General features: G+C 40.2%; 2 protein-coding genes across 11 annotated transcripts in view; one reads left to right on the forward strand and one right to left on the reverse strand.

The window, feature by feature from the left end:
* The window catches only part of fmn1 (formin 1), a 26,024-nt gene extending 21,633 nt beyond the window's left edge, over nt 1-4,391 (reverse strand). The window contains exons 1-3 of the mRNA XM_034899714.1: nt 4,333-4,391; nt 3,684-3,738; nt 1,393-3,084 (exon numbers count right to left, since the gene is read on the reverse strand). Of these exons, the coding sequence (XP_034755605.1) occupies nt 1,393-2,989 (1,597 nt within the window). The 5' untranslated portion in view covers nt 2,990-3,084; nt 3,684-3,738; nt 4,333-4,391. The remainder of the gene's footprint in view (nt 1-1,392; nt 3,085-3,683; nt 3,739-4,332) is intronic.
* Nucleotides 4,392-6,242: 1,851 nt separating this feature from the next.
* Nucleotides 6,243-20,408, forward strand: part of ryr3 (ryanodine receptor 3) — a 111,068-nt gene continuing 96,902 nt past the window's right edge. For all 10 annotated transcript variants that reach the window (XM_034901057.1, XM_034901058.1, XM_034901062.1 and 7 more), the window contains exon 1: nt 6,243-6,409. In XM_034901057.1, coding sequence (XP_034756948.1) covers nt 6,362-6,409 — 48 coding nt within the window. In that variant the 5' untranslated portion in view covers nt 6,243-6,361. The remainder of the gene's footprint in view (nt 6,410-20,408) is intronic.

Raw genomic sequence — 20,408 nt, forward strand, 5'->3', positions numbered from 1 at the left:
AGACAACACAGCCCTCAGGTTCATAGGGACACACAAACCTCTCCACCACGATAAGGTGATGGTTCCCCGGAGAGGTCAATGAGATACAGTTTTATTTATTAAAATATACTTTTCTCTTTACTTCCCCTGAAGGAGCTTTAATGCTCAAATAATTTTATTCAACACTGTTTCTGCATTTACATTATATTAAATGTGAGCTCCTTGTTCTTCATTGAAACTGCATGATGTATTACAACCCAAGACTCCACCATTTTATCTTATCAAATAGATATCTAGATGCCTTGTGAATCTTTTTTTATGACTTTCCAAAAACAATCTAGTCTGTGACTTACACTTTTTGTGAATGTGGGGATTGCCGAGACATTTAAAATAAAGTTCTGTGAGTTTGATCAAAGTTTAGCTGTACAGCATGCTTTGTATTCCAGTGACCAATGTTTATCTTTTAACGATAAAATCCAAATAGTCTCCAACATTGTTTCACAAAATCCACATTATTATGCTTCTTTGCATCCATTTTCAAAACCCCACAGACACACACACTTTCTCTTGCCGCTCTTTCTTTAGAAACTTTGGCTGCCTCAGGTCAGTGCCAGCGCAGGACTACAAGGCTACATCCACATCAGGTGCTCAGTAGTACCTCATGCCTGAGCAAACACACACACACACACACACACACGCACATGTGTGTGATGGTATGTCAAAACCAGCAAGGGGTCATTATTTACAGGCTACCACACATCCCTAAGGTCTGCGTCAGCAGCTGTGGTGAGAAAGAGCGAGAGTGTGTGCATGCATGTGTGTGAGGATGAGACCAGACACCACCAGACTAAATTCAGAGCATTACAATCAGAGCGTCTTAGTCAAAGTTAAATCTGCCTTCAGGACTCCCAGTGCGCCACCTTTAGAGCCGTCTGCTCTTCATCCTCTCCTACTCACTAACCAACCACTAAATCAACGTCATGCTGTTATGCACACACTTCTCTTTTAGCTACAAACAAAGGTATTTTGTCCTCTTCAATCCACCGTACGCTAATGCTAAATGAAACACATTGTGATGCACAGAAGCTAGAGCAAAAACAGCCATGAAATCCTAATGCATCAGAATTACCTATGTAGTCAGATTGGAGGGTCACTATATTTTTACACTGCAATTCTTTAAGAAGATTATATCTTTTTACTGACAACTATCAAAAACTATGGATAGAGAGATACTGTATTGAATGACATCTGCTGATGCAGATTGTGCTCTAGAGCAGCTACTAAGTGGACATTGTGGTTCTCTCAACTCTTGTTCTCATAGGGCAAGACTGAACTTTTAACTTCAGCTTCAATTTTGTTCATTTTTGCTTATATTTGACTCGTCTGTTGTAATAGCCTAATTAGCATTATTACCTGAAGAAAGTAGATGGTCGCCACTGTCCTCTGTCTCACTGGTTTGTCTGTACGTCTGATTCTGTTCGATCTTCCTGCCATTCTTCTCATAATTTCCTGTCCCTGACAATATGGTGGCGGAGATGACTTTTTCATTCTGCTCGGTCAGGCTCAGAGGCAGAGAGGGAGACATGCCTTCAAAGTTGCTAGATGTTCTTGGAGAGACATCCAGGATTGCAGACAGAGACAGCGAGGGGGAAAGAGAGGATGATGACGACTTCTTTGGCAGAGTAGAGGTGAAGTGGTAAGAATATGACGGTAGATTCAGAGGCCTTTTTGTCGTTCCTACGAGGTTTGGCTCGTGAAAAGTTTTCTTGGCCTCACTCTCGGGTTTTGCTCCCTCCATCGTCAGGACCTGACACAGACTCAGACTCAGAGCTTCACCCAGAGCTTGAAGTTCCTCAGTAAGCAGAAGCTCGTCTTCATTGCACCCCTTCTCCTGGGTCTCCCCAAAGCCTCCATCTGAAATAAACTGAGGTTCATCTTTCCTGTCACTGTCTTCTTTGATGCAGTCCAAACTGGTGAGACTCACCCGACGTATGATCCCTTCCACTTCCTCGATCTTGCCCATTACTCTCCATGCTGCAGCCTTCTTCTCCATCTCCTCACACCTCCATTGAGAGGACTTCTTTTCTACACCTTCTGCTTTCTTTTCCTCATCTGTGTCTCTTTCTTCCTGGGTGATCTGGGCGTTTTGAGAATTGCTGTTACTGTCTTCTGTCTTCCCAATGGGAGATGTACACGTTGAGTACAAATCATTGTCATATTCAGAGAGGTCTGTGTCAGAGTCAGGGAGAGCACATTCTTCCTTCACAGATAAATCCTTTCTCTTTTTGCTGGAAGATCCGTTAACATTTGCCGACGGAGCATCAGGCAGCTTCACTTTCCATGCTGGCTTTAGTTTCTTTGAACTTCTGTTTCTCTCCTCCAACAATGAAACTCTTTCTTTTCCCGTAACTCTCTTTCTCCAGGCTGCAGGAGTGCAGACGTTCGACCTGTTTTCCTTTAAGTCCCACTCTTCAAAGGTAGGAGAGCTCGTTTTCGGGAGCTTTGTCAGCCTCCTCGCCTTCGGAGGCGCCTGTGGAGTCCCGGCTGTCATCCTAGCGTTATGTTGAAGGCTGCCGGTGTAAACAAGCCCATCCACTCTTCTCCTCCTCTTCAGAGGGATCTGCAGTCTGGGGGATTTCGGTAAAGCATCGCAACACTCTGCATAACCATGAGAGTTAGGCTTAATCTTCGTGCCCTGTTGGTTTCCCATGCTCATGGAAGTCTGACACTCCAAACACAACGGGAACAACTCTGTCGGCCAGAACTCAGAGCAGTCATCCAACACTTTAAGGGCTTCTTTCAAGTTTGAAAGGCCAATCTTGTCCGCTTGACCCTGCTTTACTGTTTCAGCTTGGCCCTCCTCCTTGTAGTTAGAGGTTAGTCCTCCATGGTGGTTCAGAGGGGCTTTAAAGAGGGGAGCTGGGCCCCTGGAGTGGGAAAGGGATGGACTCACGTAGCTCCTCTCGCTGATCGGCATGTAGAGGTTTAAGGTAGCATGAGTGCTCTCCATGATGTTATTTAAATGTCAGATTAAAAGCAGGAGATAATTCATTTACAGCATGAATGTAGTCTTTGGAGCGGTTAGACCAGTGGACAACATGAATCCTGACACAGAAATATAAAGCTTTATTTTATTATTTGTTTTAATGAGTTAAACGTCTATGTGTTTACATGTACATAGTTAACTTGTTATAAGAAGTAAAGCAGAATGAAATGTTTTACAAGACAACATCAAACTATAAAAAACAGATTGTATGGGTACACAAAAGTAGAAACCTGAGTGCAAAAACAAAATCAGTTGCCAACTTTTAAAGTACTATTTTAGACAAAAATCCCCAACGTTCTGTGGTTGGAGCTTCTCTGACGTAAATATTTGCTAGTTCTCTTAAATATTAAACTGCATTTTAGGATGGCTCTTGTTTGGTCAAAAGAAGACATTGGAATAGGTCATTTTAGATTTTGGGAAAATATGAGACTTTCTAATTATTATTATTACCAGACATATGCACTAAATGTTTAATCAACAAAACAATAAGCAGATTAATCATTGATGACAATGACCGTTAGATGGAGCACTAAGACATCACAAACATACTCACAGTACACAGGTTTGTTTAACGATAATATGCATGTGAAACAAATATATAAAAGGTAATATACACACATACATGTGTGACAGTTGCAACATGTTATTATTCACTTACTTTTATCCGTTGAATCTCCGTGCAGCAGCAGGTTAACTCCTCCGTTGCAGCGACACTAAGGTGACAGAAGTGAGAACTCTAATGACGCCTATTGGCTCCTCAGATGAGACTCACTACCATTAATGCTCTGATGACTGGACTGAGGGGGAGCATTCAGACAAACAGACGGTATAGGCTCAGTGAGGATTTTTCTCCTAATCATCTTGACATCTATCTACTAGAGCAACACAGTAAACCAATTAGCTGTGTTAGTATTTGTGTGATACTTTTTTTCTTCTTTCTTGACAATGTGACAAAGACCTTTATGCACACCTAAGAAGTAGAATAGAACGACGATATTTTACGTAAAAGTAACAACACTAAAATACAAGTCCTCAATTACAAGTGAAGTCCTGCATTCAAAATCTTCCTTAAGCAGAAATAAGTAACAACAGCAAAATACATTACAAACGATACACATATTATAGTAGCTTATCAAAAGTAAAAGTAGGCCTAATGAAATGTTGTTAATTCAAATTATGGAATACTTAATATATAAGTATAAGTAATGGAAAATGGAAATGCACACATTTCTCAAAATTACTTCAGTGCAGCACTTAAGTAGCCTAAATGGTCTTATTCAGACTTAAAGCGGTGTATTATCTCTTACCTGAAACATGGAATGTCATATCTGCCCTCCTGCCCCACTGACCGTGGACTCTATCTAGGTCAACTGTGCACCATGCTGAGCTGCACACTGGTCGGTGCACACCGGGCTAATCTGACACTGACCAGCTGCCTTTGATGGATTACAGTAGTTTAAAGAAAGACAACAGCTGTTATTTTCCCTAAAACCACAACGACGACACCCTTACAGATAGTTGGCATAATTATATGTTGGGTTGTAATTTATATTAGTACATGATTGATTGTTTAAAAAGTAACAACAAAACTGTTGATGCATTCACATAAAACTAGAAAACTAGGCCTTCAGGTCATACATCATACAGTATACTGACTTACAACAGCAGCAGCCATTAACTGAAGAACACAGTGAAGTTGAGAAAAATGGGTTTTAGGTTTACAAGCTAACTACCAAAGTGTGTAATATTAGAAAAAAAATTAATTTGATGCCTTTGTTGGCAAAACTAGAAATTGTCAGATGAAATCAAATACTAAATGCACATTGTTTTTATAGAAACAGATCCATTTTTTTATGGCATAATGTATTTTTCATATGATAAAAACAGATATTTAAAAAAAGTCAGATTCTGGGTTTGGTTACATTTTGGCTTTGTGGTGCAGTAAAAGGTTAGACTGTAAGTTCACTACATGATCACTAGATGTCACCAACGTCTTGGCAGGAAAACTGTTCTGGAACTCCAGGTTTTTTTTGTCTCCTGATTAGTGGTTGTGACCATATGAAGTGCACATGTAGACACCTGGCTGATGTTAATTGGCCATTGCTGACATTAAAGGTAGATGAAATCAAGCGCATTTTGGATGGATGTTTTTTTTTTCATAACAAACTGCACACTGTGACACTCCAAAGTGAGTGAAATATCTTAAGACAACAATCTTTACACTATGCTAATGTTGTGAGATTTGAACTGGAAATAACTCATTGAAAAGCTGCCTTTATATCATTTAACAATGAGAAACAATATGGTTCATATCTTACTAACATCATTGTTGAACCTAACATGTTTATTAAATCAAGTCAGTATAAATAAGTCAGTGTGGACAGGCAGGTGTAATGTCCCTGTTTCTCAACAACACGGTGCTTTAATAGAGCCACTGGTATTTCTTCTTGCTAGTTTCAAATGACACATACAGTTGCAGCCTAAATGATGATGACCACATTAGACTTTTCTATAGTGCAATAAAAACACACATTGAGCCATCTTAAACATGCACATAATCTAAATCCACCTGACTCTGAGTTTATCACTTAACTTGATCCCTTTTTTCTATCAAAGGAATAAGCAAAGAATGTAAGTAGCCTAAGTAAATAAGCAAGCTGAGAACAAGTGAGGATAAAGTAAGGTGCATAAATATAAATAGGGACATACTGTATGCAATTTAGCGAGACAGTATGAGTGTGCTTAATCAGCAACCAACAGGCAAGTTGTGATCTATTTCTGTAAACTAAAATTACATGTGATGTCCGCAGACTTTCGACACAAGTGTGATGTGTCAGCTGTTTGAAGGGGTGAGGGAGGGCGAGGCGGCCATTCAGAACTTTACATTCAAGTGGCTGTACCCTCCGACCACCATGCGTTAGCGGCAGACAGCGAGCTGCTGGGTGCTGACTAAAAGGACTTCCATCTCAAACATTTCAAAAGTAGAAGTATTTGAGCCCCGGAGCATCATCAACACCAGCAGAGCCGCATCACCACCATCCCCACCACCACCACCACCACCAGGGGTTCGTCCTTTGATGCCCCGGCCCCGCCAGCCCGCAGGTCCGCATTGCTGCTGCTGGCATCGGGGCGCAGGGAGGAGGGGGAGGAAGAGTAGGGAGAAAGGGGGGGTAGGTAGGTGGGAGAGAAGAGGAGTGGGGGGTGGGGGGCTCGGCCGGGCTGCCCTATATGGCTGTGGATGAGCTGTATGCTAATATCGGCTTGAGAGGCACAGCATCGCGTTTCTGCCGGCAGTCAGTGGTGGCTTCCAGAGTCTGAGCAGGCTCTATCACAGCCATGACTGAGGGCGGAGAAGGGGAAGACGAGATCCAGTTCTTGAGAACTGTAAGTAAAGATAAATTCATGGGTGCGTGCTGAGCTGTTTCATAACGTGCACTTCAGTTTCCTTTCGCCAATTAACGCCTCCAAAGGCGACGGACAGCATGTCAATTAAGTAAATCACCGATCCAAGTGGGATTATTGTGGAAGTTTTGGATAGAAAATGCATCGTCAGTGATTCCTATTGACTTTGCTTGTGCACGAATTATGATTTTTTTTTTTTTTGGGGGGGGGGGGGGGGGGGGGGGGGGAGATGCCGCAGGTTGCACCCCGCGGCCACAGCGCACCTGTCGACAGGACTCTAGATGTGGGGAATCTCGATGAGGCTCCCGTCTGCTGGTGCCCCTTTCTTATGTTCCACCCTTCATTGCTTTCAGATCGGTGTTGTTTTTCTCGAGGAGACATTGTGTAAAAACATGTATTTTCTTCTCTTCGGCATTTTCTTACTTTTTACGGATGCATTGTCCTCCCAGGGGAGAAGAGTTTCCATAAGTTGTTCTCACGCGCAAGCCACCTCCTGCTGATTACTATTTTAGTTGTTTGACGCAAATTGCTTACGTTGTCTCTGTGTTGTTATGCACAGCAGTTATCCTTGTAAACGATATGACAGCTTGTATGTTGGTGTGGTTAAACTATCTGTCGCGCACGTATTCTTCTCTAGCCTCATGCAGATTTGTGACCCAGGTGTTGCATGGAGAGATGTGGTTCTCATTTCTTCTGCATGCCCAGCTGTTATGTCCTACCGTTTCTGGTTTCATATCATATCATTGTGCATTTATTTTGTTTGTTTATTATATTGGCCTTATCCTTGTGTTGAGTTTAGCTCAGCACATTATTTGTTGCCTAAACTATGTAAAAGTGTAGGTTTGAATCGTCAGATATCCTGTTATTGGTATAATGTGCAGTGTAATTGAAAACCTTGAACCTTATCCAGGACCCCTCAAGTATCTGGGCCCCCACTTTCAATCACCATTGAATTATAACACACAGCTTTCCTTATGTTTTAGCAGTTTAATTTTACTTTGTTGAAAAAATAAGTTGTTCATCAACAATTGAAATTCTCAGTGGAGTGCTAAACCCAAAATCATAGGCATGTTCCAAAAAGTGAAGAAAAAGTCTACATCTCAAGTTCCCAAATTTGTTTTTACCTTATTTTTGGTTGGAATCTGTTGCTGTCTAAATAGGCTAATACATTTAGTACAGATTTTTATATTATTACTATATTTAGATTTAGCATTGCATGGAATTAACCGGTGTTTTTCCATGTTTTAGCCCATTTACTAATCACTACGTTTACATCCCAAGTAACCAATCTGCAAACAATGCTGGTGTGATTTAGTAATTTGGATTAACAGTATTTTGCTCAAGCAACCATTGGCTTCAGTACATTATGAAAAACCCAGCCTCTCAGTCCACTCTTGGAATTTGCTTGAGTTGTGTAATCACGTCACAGTTAACATCACGTTGCATTGTTGCAGTGAGGACATGGAAAAATGTCTAAAAAACATTTGTTAACTGTAACGGACTACATATTCTCCCTTTGCCAGGCCCTCCTCCAAAGCATGCTGAAGGAGGGTCTGGCTTCTCCACATAGCATTTAAGAATGGTAAGAAATCATGCACTGGTTTATTGGCATTTCTTCTAACCAGTCAGAATCGTCATGGGCGGCGCTAAACTCTGCACAGAGCTGCTGCAAAATAGTCACGCTAAAGAAAACTCAGATTGGACAGAGAGTCTAGCTAGATATCTCAGTCTGAAGAGCAGTCAACAACAGTCCTCATTAGTCCACTAAATTTTAAATTCCAACACAAAGAAAGCAAAAGGATAAGGAAAATGCATGCATCCGGCGGAATATCCTGCGGCAATGGAGCTATCGCGGAAGCGGAAAGTGAAGAAAATAGACTATGGGCTACATGACTCAAGCAAGTTTTAACAGCGCACTAATAGACTGCCATACAGAGAGGTTGGCGGACTTATTAGCAGTAGCAGCACAGGCCAAGATATCCTGCCTTTTTAGTTTTTAGTTTTCCTATAATGCAACTTGATATCTTCTCTTCTCTCAAAATACACTACCATTTTCACACACAGTGTTATATTTCATGGAAAATAAAGGAATTTTTTCCTTTACATAATGTGGCCATTAAAGGAACATGCAAACAAGCAGGTGTGGTCCTTTTTTAGGTGACGTTCTATTTGTTCTGGTTTACATAAGATGTCCATTTGGCTGAAACAGTGCAATCGTATCTCTAATGACTTTGAGATGTTGATATACATGGTATATTATCATTCTATATGTAATCCCTGTGAAGGCTTGGCTGGTTGTTAGTGACAGGCAGGAGCCTGCAGTTAACAGCTCCTATTTGTGATGCCAGTTATACGCTGACCCATGCCTGTCAGATCTACTGTCACAATGGCATCCCGGTTATCTGATGACAACAGTGGTTTGAGAAGTGGGGTTTCCTTGTGCTCCACATAGCCTAAACCTTAGCGGTGTGACAAACATGCCCTAACAGGAAGCCCTAAAAAAACGTGCTAATTGAAATACAATGCAAATACAATCTGTTGAACATTATGGCACACGCCTTTTTACAAATGGCATGTCTTTTGCTCAATTGATTGCATTTGGAGTGGTTTTTTTTTCAGTTTTGGAAGTACTCCAAGTCAAATGTTTATTGAAAAATAAAATTGTAAAGTCTTCTTTGTTAAAGACACGGCTGTCAGGTGTTGATAGAAGTCCAGACATTGTGATTTAATTTCAGCACAGACGTCAGCCAGTCTCACCTTGCTGTTGATGTGTAACATTGGGAAAGCTGGCAGCAATGAGCGCTTCTCTGTCTAAGGAAACTGAGGAAAAATGTTCCACCTCTGCAGTACCATCTGTAACTTTACAGACCCTGAAGCTGATAATGAAGATACTAAAGTTTAAATGAATGACAAAACGACGCACAGTGCATTGAAATCCTTTGCTTACTGATTAGGAAGTACTTTTCTTGGACAGTTCTTTAACTCTCCAGAGATACATATTTTAATGGAAAAATGTCATACTTCAGTGCACACATGCAAATGATAACACAATAGTATTAACTTTGGTGGTTTGGTGGTTACCTTAAAGCTTTAGTGCATATCTTTTTGATATTACTAAATGTCCGTTACATTCAGGCCATTGCCAAATAAGTTGCTACAAAGCTTATTAAGACTATCGGCTCCACACAACTCTCTCTGTATCTCTCAGTGTGGCTATGTTCCGAAGATTGTGGCATCCGTTGACTTTCCTGCACAAAGCTCAAGTGAAGATAATTACCTCTTTTGAAGAGTCCATCATGTTTTGTTATTTCTCTCTGTCCTCCTTGGCTACTAGCAACAGTGTGGAGGATGGGTGGGGACGGTGCAAGATCACAGAAGGCTGGTATCATTTGGACGCACCAACCGTCTTGTTTTAATTACTTAGAATTCCTCATGAGAGAGACAGAAACTACACACTATAGCTTTAAGGAAATGATCTGTATTCAGCTTTGGCTTGTACTTCAAACATTGTTTTGGCTTTAATTTATGCAAGAAATGTTCTCAGTCTGCTAACTCCAGTATTATGAGAATACTAAGTGGTGACTGCAGTGGCATCAGACAATAATGTGCAGTCACTTGTGTTATTAGTTGTATTGCTACCGATTGTTTTGGTTGCTGTATGGAATGACAACATTATACTAAACAAAGAAATATTACCTTCTTCACTTAAATGACACTAGAGTACATTGTCACAGTCAGGTGATAGTCACATTTATTGAAAATTGTAAAAATGTAGTTGGGCTACATAAAACCGGCCACTCTGGCAGATTTCCATGGCTTCTTTTTAAATTAAGAGCAGGTCTAGGTGCAATGTAAATACTGTGAACGTATCAAATCACTCAATTCACAGAGAAATGCACACAGCCTGTCATCAGAAACGGTGCCTTCAAGGAGCCGTTCCGTACGGTTGGGATATCACAAATCTACTATTTATCTTGTTAGATAGTGGCGCTACAGTCATTCCTCGTGGAAATTAGAGTGGAAAAACTCATTTTGTACCAAAGTTCTTAAAAAAATGAGAAAAGGCTTGGTACTTTGTCATGTATTTAATTAACACAGGAGTATACCAAAATAGGCATGTGGTTATTTAATATAGACTATTGATTAATTTACCAGAAAACATGCCATATACTGTATATTGTTATCTAGATGTGAAATTACCCATCAGGATAAAAGATCCTGGCAATATCTCCCACCCCTAATGTATTTTTTAAAGGTTTAGTTAGCTAGACAGCTTCTGCTTTTGTTTACTTCTGTCTGAAATTAGGAGACACATTTTTTCTATATATTGCCGATAATGTTGTGTGGTAAATTTCCACCGTTATCATCGAACTGCATATGTGTGCTGTGTGAGAATGGAAGGCTTGGCAGGAGCAGCTACAGTTACTAAGTGGGGTTAAACTAAAGGTCATTCAAGGTTTTTTCTCTGAACTCTTTTTTTTTTTAGAAAAAATAAGGTTACATTTTAACTTAGTTTTCCAGGTGAGCTACTGTTCCTTTTTCACTAAAACCAGGTGATCGAGGCTTGCAGTCCACCACAAGCTCCTCTGGGCTTATTTGGAGTTTATGTTCTGGAAGCCTTCTGCATACCAAGGCGAATACTCTGGGGGTTTAAATTTAGCCTTTTTAAAGATGATGCTTCCACAGCACATACAGCTCTGCTCCCCTGGCACTAAACCACACCAGGGGTAGAGCTTGAGTCGGGACAGCTCAAGACCAGAAACTCTTTAACACCATGTTTATAGGGACGAAGTAGCATTTAGAAATCAAATGCTTGATACCACACGGTAATATACAGCAAAGTGATGGACAGTGTCAATGGGCTTTCAAGTTGAATACTGCAAGGGTTTACAAATCTACAATGAATGTGGTCTAACTTGGTAGATTTCTGATGTGCTAGACACAACGTGTTAGTTGAACATGTTTGCTTAAGGGTTTACTACTCAAGGGTAGCCTACGTCCAATTATTGCGTAATGCATGCAGGTGGCCGTAGAAGATTGGAGTTTAGGTTCTGGAAGCTTATGTTCTGATAAAATATTGTGTTGACGGCAGGATTTGGTTGAGTTTCTCTGATGAAATTGGTTAAAGAGTTGTTAAAGTATGCATGACAAGATTGGAGTCCACTGTCCGTCAAAATGAGGAGGGGGAAATACAAACTGTCTGGCTGTCAGGAGGATTATGGAAAATATTTATAAAACTTGGAAGGGTATAGAATGGGCCAATGAATAAATGCTTGGAACGGATCTGAATCACAGGCTAGATGATAATAATAATAATAATAATAATAATAATAATAATAATAATAATAATAATAATAATATTAATAATTATAATAATAATAATTATTACTTTTTCAGGACATAAATGGAATTTCCATAGTGCAATAAAAAGTACATTTACAAAAATATACCAATTAATATATAGTACGGTTCACATAAATTAATAAAAAGGTCAACAACCTTCACTTAATATACAAACAGGAGCACCAGTGTCTCCACAGTCTAGATGTATATCTGCCAGAGCTAAAATCATTGTGGGCGTAAGCTTGTACAATTCTGTTATCTGAGACAAACATTCTATACATATTGATAAATGAGATTTCTTATTAAGGCTGAACAGGTAGGCACACCAACACTAACACACATTTGGCTAGCACTACTACACCATCGTGGTTGTTTTAGAAGCAGGATACACACACTATTTTTCACTTTCATAAACAATGCAAGATCTGGTGTTGGCGGAGGTCTGCCCTTTTAGAAATTATTTTCTTCAGTTTCTTTCTGCAGATGTCAAGTAATTGATTGGATGAAAGCAGTGTCTGAAAAAATAGGGCACTGAGTTAAAACTGTATATAAAATAAAGCCAAAGGGGGCCTTATGGTTTGAAAATGATAATCTACAGACTCTCTGTTGACAATCATGTGCATAGTTATATTAATAGCATATGCTAAAAATGTACAATACCTTACCCTGGAAATGTAGGGGATGAGTGAACAGTGCATTTTTACGTGAAAACTAGTTCCTTTCTCAAACTATTTTTAAGTTTCAACCATATTTGATTTTTTGTTGTTGCCTAAATTAGTAGTGTTTAGTTTCCACAAGATACTATATTTTCTGAAAATAAACCACATTGTTGAAATAAAACAATCTCAAACATATCATAGCTTTTGATCATATCACTGCTTTCATCAGCAGGACCGAGTTGTCATGGAAGTTTATATGTTATATATTATATATTATATTATATATATATTATATATGAGGATTTATCATCCACATTGACTTAAAACTTTAATGTTAAAGTAATTTATTTCCCTTTAAAAATGCAACTGACAAAACAATCGCACTTCAAAAGGTCCTACAGTCGCTGTTCGGGGGCTTTTTGTTAAATCCCAAGATTCAATAATGTTAACGTTAAGTTTTTGGTGAAAATGTTTAGTATGAACAGATTACAAAATGAAATTGTTTAATATTAATAAGTCTAAGGATAAGCTATATTTAAGAATAAATGTGAGCTAATGGCTTCTCGTGATTGTTGGAAATTGAGCCCAGATACCGCAAATGTGCAAACTGGAATAATGGAAAGTAAGAAGTGCAATGGACTTGTAATTTCTCTGTGCAAAGAAAATCTATACCGTCTCAAAGTCATCATTCCAGCACAGAAGCATTTACTATATTGCACTAGTTGATGCCCTTGCAAGGTTTGCCTGTTCAATGAGAGTTGGAAAGTGAAACGAAGAGAGATGCCCCTCAGGTGAACCTCCCTCAGATTGATTTAAATGGAATAGGAAGGATTTCCTCTGTGTGGATGGAGCAGGCTGCGATGGCAAAGGTACAGTGTGTTCTTAGGCAGCTCTGGCTGAGGTTAGCTAGCCTGTTGCCATCCCTAACCAAGAGTAACTCTCCTTCATGCTTTCAATGTGGTGATGGTGCAGTGGATATGACGCAATCCTTTTGGTATGGGAGACCCAGGTTTGATTTCCACTGTGAAACATCAACCAATGTGTAAGCACGACATTTAATCCCTAGTTGCTCCAGAGGTGTGTGACCTTTGACTTAGTATATATAGCACTTGTAAGTCAATTTGGATAAAAACATCAGTTAAATGACATGAAACGTAATGTAATGTTTAAATGACATGTAAGGGGTTTGACTGGGGACAGTTTTGTTTAGTTAAATAAAACTAACTGATCACTTAAAGCAACACCCAGGATTCTTTTGAACCTTAAAATAATGTTTCCAAAATCGTTCCAGTGGTTCAGCAACTCGTATCAGGGTGAACGGTAGTTCTGCATTCGCTCTGTGGCCCTCTATCGCCTATAACCAACGAAACTTTCCAAGTTTGCCAGATCGGGTAGCAGATCTGTACTTCCAATGAGACAATTCCGCGTCCGACCTGTAGGGGGACCAAAGAGGAAAAGTGTTTCGGTGTTGCTTTGACATTAGCTTATTTGTTAAATATTTAATGCAGGATGAGCTCCTTTTTTGGAGTTGCATTATAATGTATGAAGTTGTTTGAAGATTTGTAAAATTGTGTTAGAACTATGCTAATTAACTGCAAAATGATCTATAGGCTTGTAATGTTAAGGGTATACTTAGGGTGCTTACTATTACATTATGTTTCTACTTCTTCTAGAATGGAACAAATTTAAAAAGCTAAAGCTAAGCAATCAAAATCAATACCTCTTTTAGAATATTGGCTCTAAATGCACATATTCAACAATGTCATTCCATACTGTGCGCACCATGATTCATACCATAATCCAAAATACAAAGTTATTTATAACAGTAGGAACAACAGTGTAGCATGTTGTTGAGGTGGTCCAGGCTGAGTTAGCGGTTGAATCTAGGTACAGCACCAGCCTGAGTGGACTCTCAACCCAAATAATTACCTTCATTAATCAACAGAGGACTGGGAAAGGTGCAGACAGTGAGCCTCTTTAAGTGTCTTCTAGTGTAGGCCACTGGCTCCATTTTTATTAAACACCTACAAGCTTGTTGTCAGCTCTGTGCCCATAATGGGTTTCTTCTATAAACCAGGTATTTTTAGCGTTTTACTATGCCACCTTTAAATGCCCCTGAAAACGTATTTTTCTTAACCGACCTCTTACTGTATGAAATGGGGATGTTAGATGAACACATTAGTTTTTAACGGTATTTTTTTTTCTTTGTGCTTTTTTTATTGCTGGTTTGAAGTGGACATAGTCCTAAAAAAGCAGATCTGAATCCTACCAATTACAAAAAACGTTGACAGTTGCTTATTTAGTCATGAATATTTAGTGTTGCAAAAACCAGTTGTGAACACAATATTGACGTATCATCAAGTCGCTATGGTGAACTTGTTAGCAAACAGTTGCTTATTTACACATCCAGCAGTTACGGAGCAACTTTAGCATTTAACTGGAGTTGTGTTTGTGTCCACCTGATAAATGTAATATTAGTATGTTCACTCTCTCTTAGCTCTGCCTCTGGTCTCCAACAACTACAAAGGGAAAGTCTTTATCTGTCTCTTTTGCTGCTAAATGCTCCACTATGTTCACTATGGGTGGGGAAAAATAGCAAAAATTTCTGTGGCAATACTGTATCGATAAAAAGAAGTCAAGTATCGATCTATTGTTATATATGTGTTGGTCATTTTGTCTGCATGACAATCCCATTTTGCAGCAATAAAATTAACGTGAGATGAATAAACAGAGAAATGTATCTTTTTAGAAAAGACAGATGTTGACAAAGTTTCCTTTCGGGGACATCGTTTGAAATTGGGAATAAATAATAAAATAATAAAATTGCAATATATTGCAGAATATTGCAAATTGCAATTGTATTGTATTCCCATTGAGTATTGTGAGGCCTCTGGTGATTCCCACCCCTAATGTTCACCAGCTAGTCATAACTTTGTCCTTTGTTTGGTGCTGAGAAGGTAGTCTATATTGGGCTTTTAAAGCTTTTTTGCTGAAGCTGCCTGCTGTAGTTAGAAAAAGATGCAATAAGATTCAAGAACAAAAATCAAGGGCAAACAATAGCACACTGACTAAAATAGAAAAAGATGATACAAGGTAAATGAAATAAAGTAAAACAACACAACACAGCCTTGCAACACAGTCACTGAAGAGCTCCGCTGGTGCAGTTGGGTGCTAGCCTTTGCTTGAGGTCACCACCAAGTAATAGCAAGGGGAGGATCAAGCAGTCAATCATTTTATAAACAAATCGCTGCTTAGAAATGACCATTGTTTACATTACTGATGCAATTTGAATTTTCTGACAAGATGGGATTTAAGGATAGTTTCACTTTCAGAAAACATGAGTTGGTGTCACTTTGCTAATAATTCACTCATATTTAGTTTTTTTCAGTAAGCCCACCAACATCTTAGAAACACCATTTTCAACTTGCTGGAGGCATTCAACCATGACAGCCGCTATCTGGAGACGACATCTTGTAGCTTGATGGATCTGTTAAAAAGTTTCCAGCCCTTGTGAGAGAGGAAGGTTTGCCTTGTTACAGACAGCCGCTGAATTCTGTATTCTGAAACACTTTAATGCTCATTGAATGTATATCTCGTCACATCCCCTCATTGACCCATAGCTATCCAGTCTGTCTGAGGAATGAAAGTCTGACCTCTGTGTAAAATGTATTCCGGGAAAAAAAAGTACTCACCTTTTCATGTTGCTGAGGCTTTTGTGGCATGAGAGGTCAAATCCTCTAAAGTTTGCATCAAAGTTGACACTCAGGATGGAGATTAAAAAGAAATGTCGGCCTGGGTCAGGAGCTGAGAGCTTAGAGGCAGAAAAGAAGGCTTAAGATTGCTTCATGTGAATGTTTTCACTTCACCTGATCTGCACTTCTTTTTCCTCTCAAAGCCAGACAAGCACTCCTCTATCTACGCCCCCCCCCCCCCCCCCCCCCCCCCCCCCCCCCCCCCCCCCCCCCCCCCCCCCCCCGCTTCATCTCGTCTGTGTCCGATCTGTCTCATCAGACAGGATGATGGACTTTAGAAAGGCTACAGCTTTGTCCCTGACCAGAGGCCCCCCATTTCTCAACGCTTATGCTGAGGTGGACACCTCGGCCTTGCGTGCATGGGGTGGGGGTGGGGGGGGCTCTATTATTTAAAGCAATGTGCGTACAGACTTAGCCAAGAAAATCCAATTTGTTATAGGAACACCAGATAAATCTCAGACTCTGTGATCCATGGCAGTGTGCTGCGGGGCAAAACCTGCTTGACTGTGGAATTTTATTTAATTTTTTAATACAGAGCTCAAATGTGCAATGCATAATTCATTTTTGTTGATGTCGTCTCAGACATGCACACACACTTATATGCACAACAACACACATTTTTCATGCGCCTGTGTTCGGCACATAATGTGTGACAGAGATGGCATAAGGTAAATGTATCTTCAGTGACAAATATCTTTGTGTAAATCCTGAGGTCAGAAAGAATATGTAGTCTTTTGGTGAGAGCCATATCATGATTTTGGCATCTCTGAACAAGACTGCTCCTGTCCTCTGTTCTAATGTTTCTCTATCTGAGAGGTCCATTATGTGTCTCATCTGCATTCAGGAAAAAAGCACGTCAATATCTGTAATAAGTATATGAGTGCTGTGGAAAACTGTTAATATGAAATGAATGGTCTAGATCTTGACATTATCCTGCTAGCACACACTTCGGCTCCACATTGACTCCCTTCTGTTTGTACTCTGGAGCTGAATGACTGTTTGGTTAAGAGGTGTAATCTCCTTCATTGTAACATTTTATGAATCAGTTGCGTGTGACAAAAAGCAGTCTGGCGTTTGGAGGAAATGACTGGAAATGCAGCCCACTCCCAGTGGAACTGCTACTGCTACTGCTGCTTAAACACAGAACTGAGAAGATGTACTGTTGTTATGCATCAGAGTGCCGTGAAAGGACAATAGGCTCGTTGAGATTAGCCAGGTATGCGCAGAATTGCTATGACATCATGCACACGTGGGCAACGATAATCTTACGAGATCACGGCGGCCGCAGATTTGAAAAGCGCAGTTGCTTTTCACTGACTGTGAGACCCAGGCGAACCCAGAGCATGCTGGGAAACGCTGGCCTCTCAGCTGATTTAACAGATGATTGGTTCAGAATAGACTTAAAATGACATTTTCTATAATTTTTTTGTTTGTTTTTTTAATCAGAGGGATTTTAATAGCTATTTGTCTGATTTAAAGGCTTTCTCTGTACAGAACACATGTTGTGTGGTGATAGTTGGATTTAGAAGTCAAAGAGACTAAATCCGCTCTGATTACAGATCATCTACAGTCTGTTGTTTATTAACATCAGCAAGAGATCAAATGTAAAGAATTTTGACATCTACTCGGTCTTAATAAAAATAACTGGAGACTGTTTACAAGCTAATATATGGGTCTGATAACATTTTATTAAATCAGAATCAGACAGGATGTGAGTGTTTCTTTACTTCCTGTGCAGCATGAAGGCTGCAGGAATTGGCTGGAAACTGTCAGAATTTATCGCAGCTTTTTGTCCCCGCCCCCGGCTGCTGCTGCCTGCTCTTGTCCACTTTCCAGGCGAGCCCCAGTTCATCTTGAACGGGCCTATTAACTCTCTTTCTTTGCTTACTCTTACTCCATCTTCATTTGTCTGTCTCCTTCTCCAAAGACATAAATACTTGAGCCAAATGAAAGGCTAACTTGCAACCTTTTTCTACCAGCATTCCACATCTACCAACACTGATCTTACTGCCTAATCATTGAAAAGGGACATGTAGGCTTTTATTTCACTTAAAGAATCCTGCTGTCAAATAGCTTGTGTTGTGGGTAGATGTAGCTAGTAATGGTGAGCAAGTCGAAAAAGATGAGATATTTATTGTTAACCCTAGTAAGACTGACTGCCTGCTCCCTCAGGTTGTACTCATGCTCAAGAGCAAGAAACTGCCAGACTAAATAGGCCTGAAGCCCCGCCCCTCAAATTGGAACATAGCAACTCTACAATGCAGGGGTTGCTCAGGTGACTAGACGGTTTAAAAGCTCCATACAGCCAAAAAGAATATATCTATTAAACTAGACATTTACACATATGTATATACAATTCACATTAACAATTTGAGGAATATCTAGGTTAACAGGTGGTTTGAATATCGTGATCATTAACAGAACATATGAATGCGATAAATAAACATATATATATATATATAATATAAAGGCAACATTTAAGGTCTGTCTTTGAGGGCTAAAATAGGTAGCACATAGCTACCGTGATGGCAGTCATGCGCTCCATCACAGCTTGGTAGACCTAAATGGTTAGTCTTGTACGTACCTGGTTTTAAAACAGATTTGTACATAATTGGACCATTTGTTTTTCCTCAGAGATAATTGAGCCGATCTTAATTATGGAGCCAGTCCGATACCATCACCACATTTGTCCAGCCTATAAATAGAGATCTGTTGCATCCCTGTTTGTGTTTGAGATGTCTGGAGTCGCTGCAGGTGCAAACAGTGTAGCCAACTGTATTGACTAACTGATCTGATTAAATAGACGGAGTAATGAAAGACTGGGGCAAAACCTGCTGGAGTATCGCTTTCCCATGAACCAGATATGCAGTGTCTCTTTGGCCTCCATCTCTCCCCCTCTTGTTTACATCTTCATCTTTTTATGTTTTGGCTTCAAGTCCTACTTTTCCTCGTCACTGCACTTTGTCTTGTTCTCCGCTGCCTTCAATCATTTTTTTACACTCACTATTTCTCCCATTTCCTACGTCTCTCGGAGGTTTCAAATTTTTTAACATAGCCAGAAACTAGCATTTGAATCTCATTTAAAATACGGTGCTCATATAGGCACCAATGTCAGCCTTTATCTGGCTTATCAGGTTGTAGTTTTCACACATCTACACTGTATCTGTTTTTCTCTCCATGGTGTGAGCTAAGCTTCACTAAAAACATGTAGCTCAACGTGCACTTAGCACCTTGCCTGACATTTACGAGAAACACGACTCCTGAGCAGTCAGGGCAGTTCAGACAGACTACACAGTGAGACAGTGTGAACAAGGAGACCAAACGTGCTGGAATTTGTTTAATTCCCTTCTGTGTTTAACCCCCAATCTGCCCTTTTCCTACTCAGTGTGCCTGTTGATCTCCACTGAGCATGTGCAAAGCATGCATGTCAAAATAGCAGAGCTGAGGGATTGAACAGATTCACATTTTCTCAAGTTCACATTGGTGGCAGCAGCAGGGTGAGTTGTGGGAGTTTATTTGGCACGCCAGAGCATCTGTAGCTCTCGGGTTTCGACTGGTGGATGCATCGGGCGACACACACACACAGATACACCTGTCGCTGTCTGTGAAGGAGACACTGGCTGCTTAGTAAATGAAGAAGAAGAAAAATAATAGAGCAAGAGAAAAGTGGGAAACGTTTAGGGTCTGTTGAAGACAAACGCCAGTGGTTGTTCAACCAAAGCTCTAAACCAGAGTGACACTCTTTTGTTTAATTGGGTGGAGAACTGTTGGACTTGCAGGATCTAAAGGGAAATCAAGGGGTAGTGATGATGGGTGGGGTCGGGTTGGGAGAGGGCAGGGTCAAATTCCCCCTCAACACTTGAGGCTGGGTAAAGCAGCCACCCAACCTGCTCCTGCTACAGGCCAGGGCCCTATACATAGTCCTGATGCTGCTCTTTAGCTGTTTAGCAGATGGTCACTCTGTTGCTGCTGCGAGGATCACTTTGCCTGGCTTGGGATCAAGTCAGGGGTACAGAGAGAGACAGAAAGTGTCTTGAAGTGTATCGGCTGTTGGTACACACACATGGTTATTTCATTAGTTGCTGAGATTGGATCATAGCGATTGGATTTTAACGAGACTATGTACAGTATCCTTTCTTGGCATTAAGCCCTCCCATACACACTGGTTATATACTGTATTATCATCCATTCTGCACTTCTTCCCACTGTCAAACTTCTCAGATTACT

This window comes from Etheostoma cragini, chromosome 18, assembly GCF_013103735.1.
Source record: "Etheostoma cragini isolate CJK2018 chromosome 18, CSU_Ecrag_1.0, whole genome shotgun sequence".
NCBI classification, from domain to species: domain Eukaryota; kingdom Metazoa; phylum Chordata; class Actinopteri; order Perciformes; family Percidae; genus Etheostoma; species Etheostoma cragini.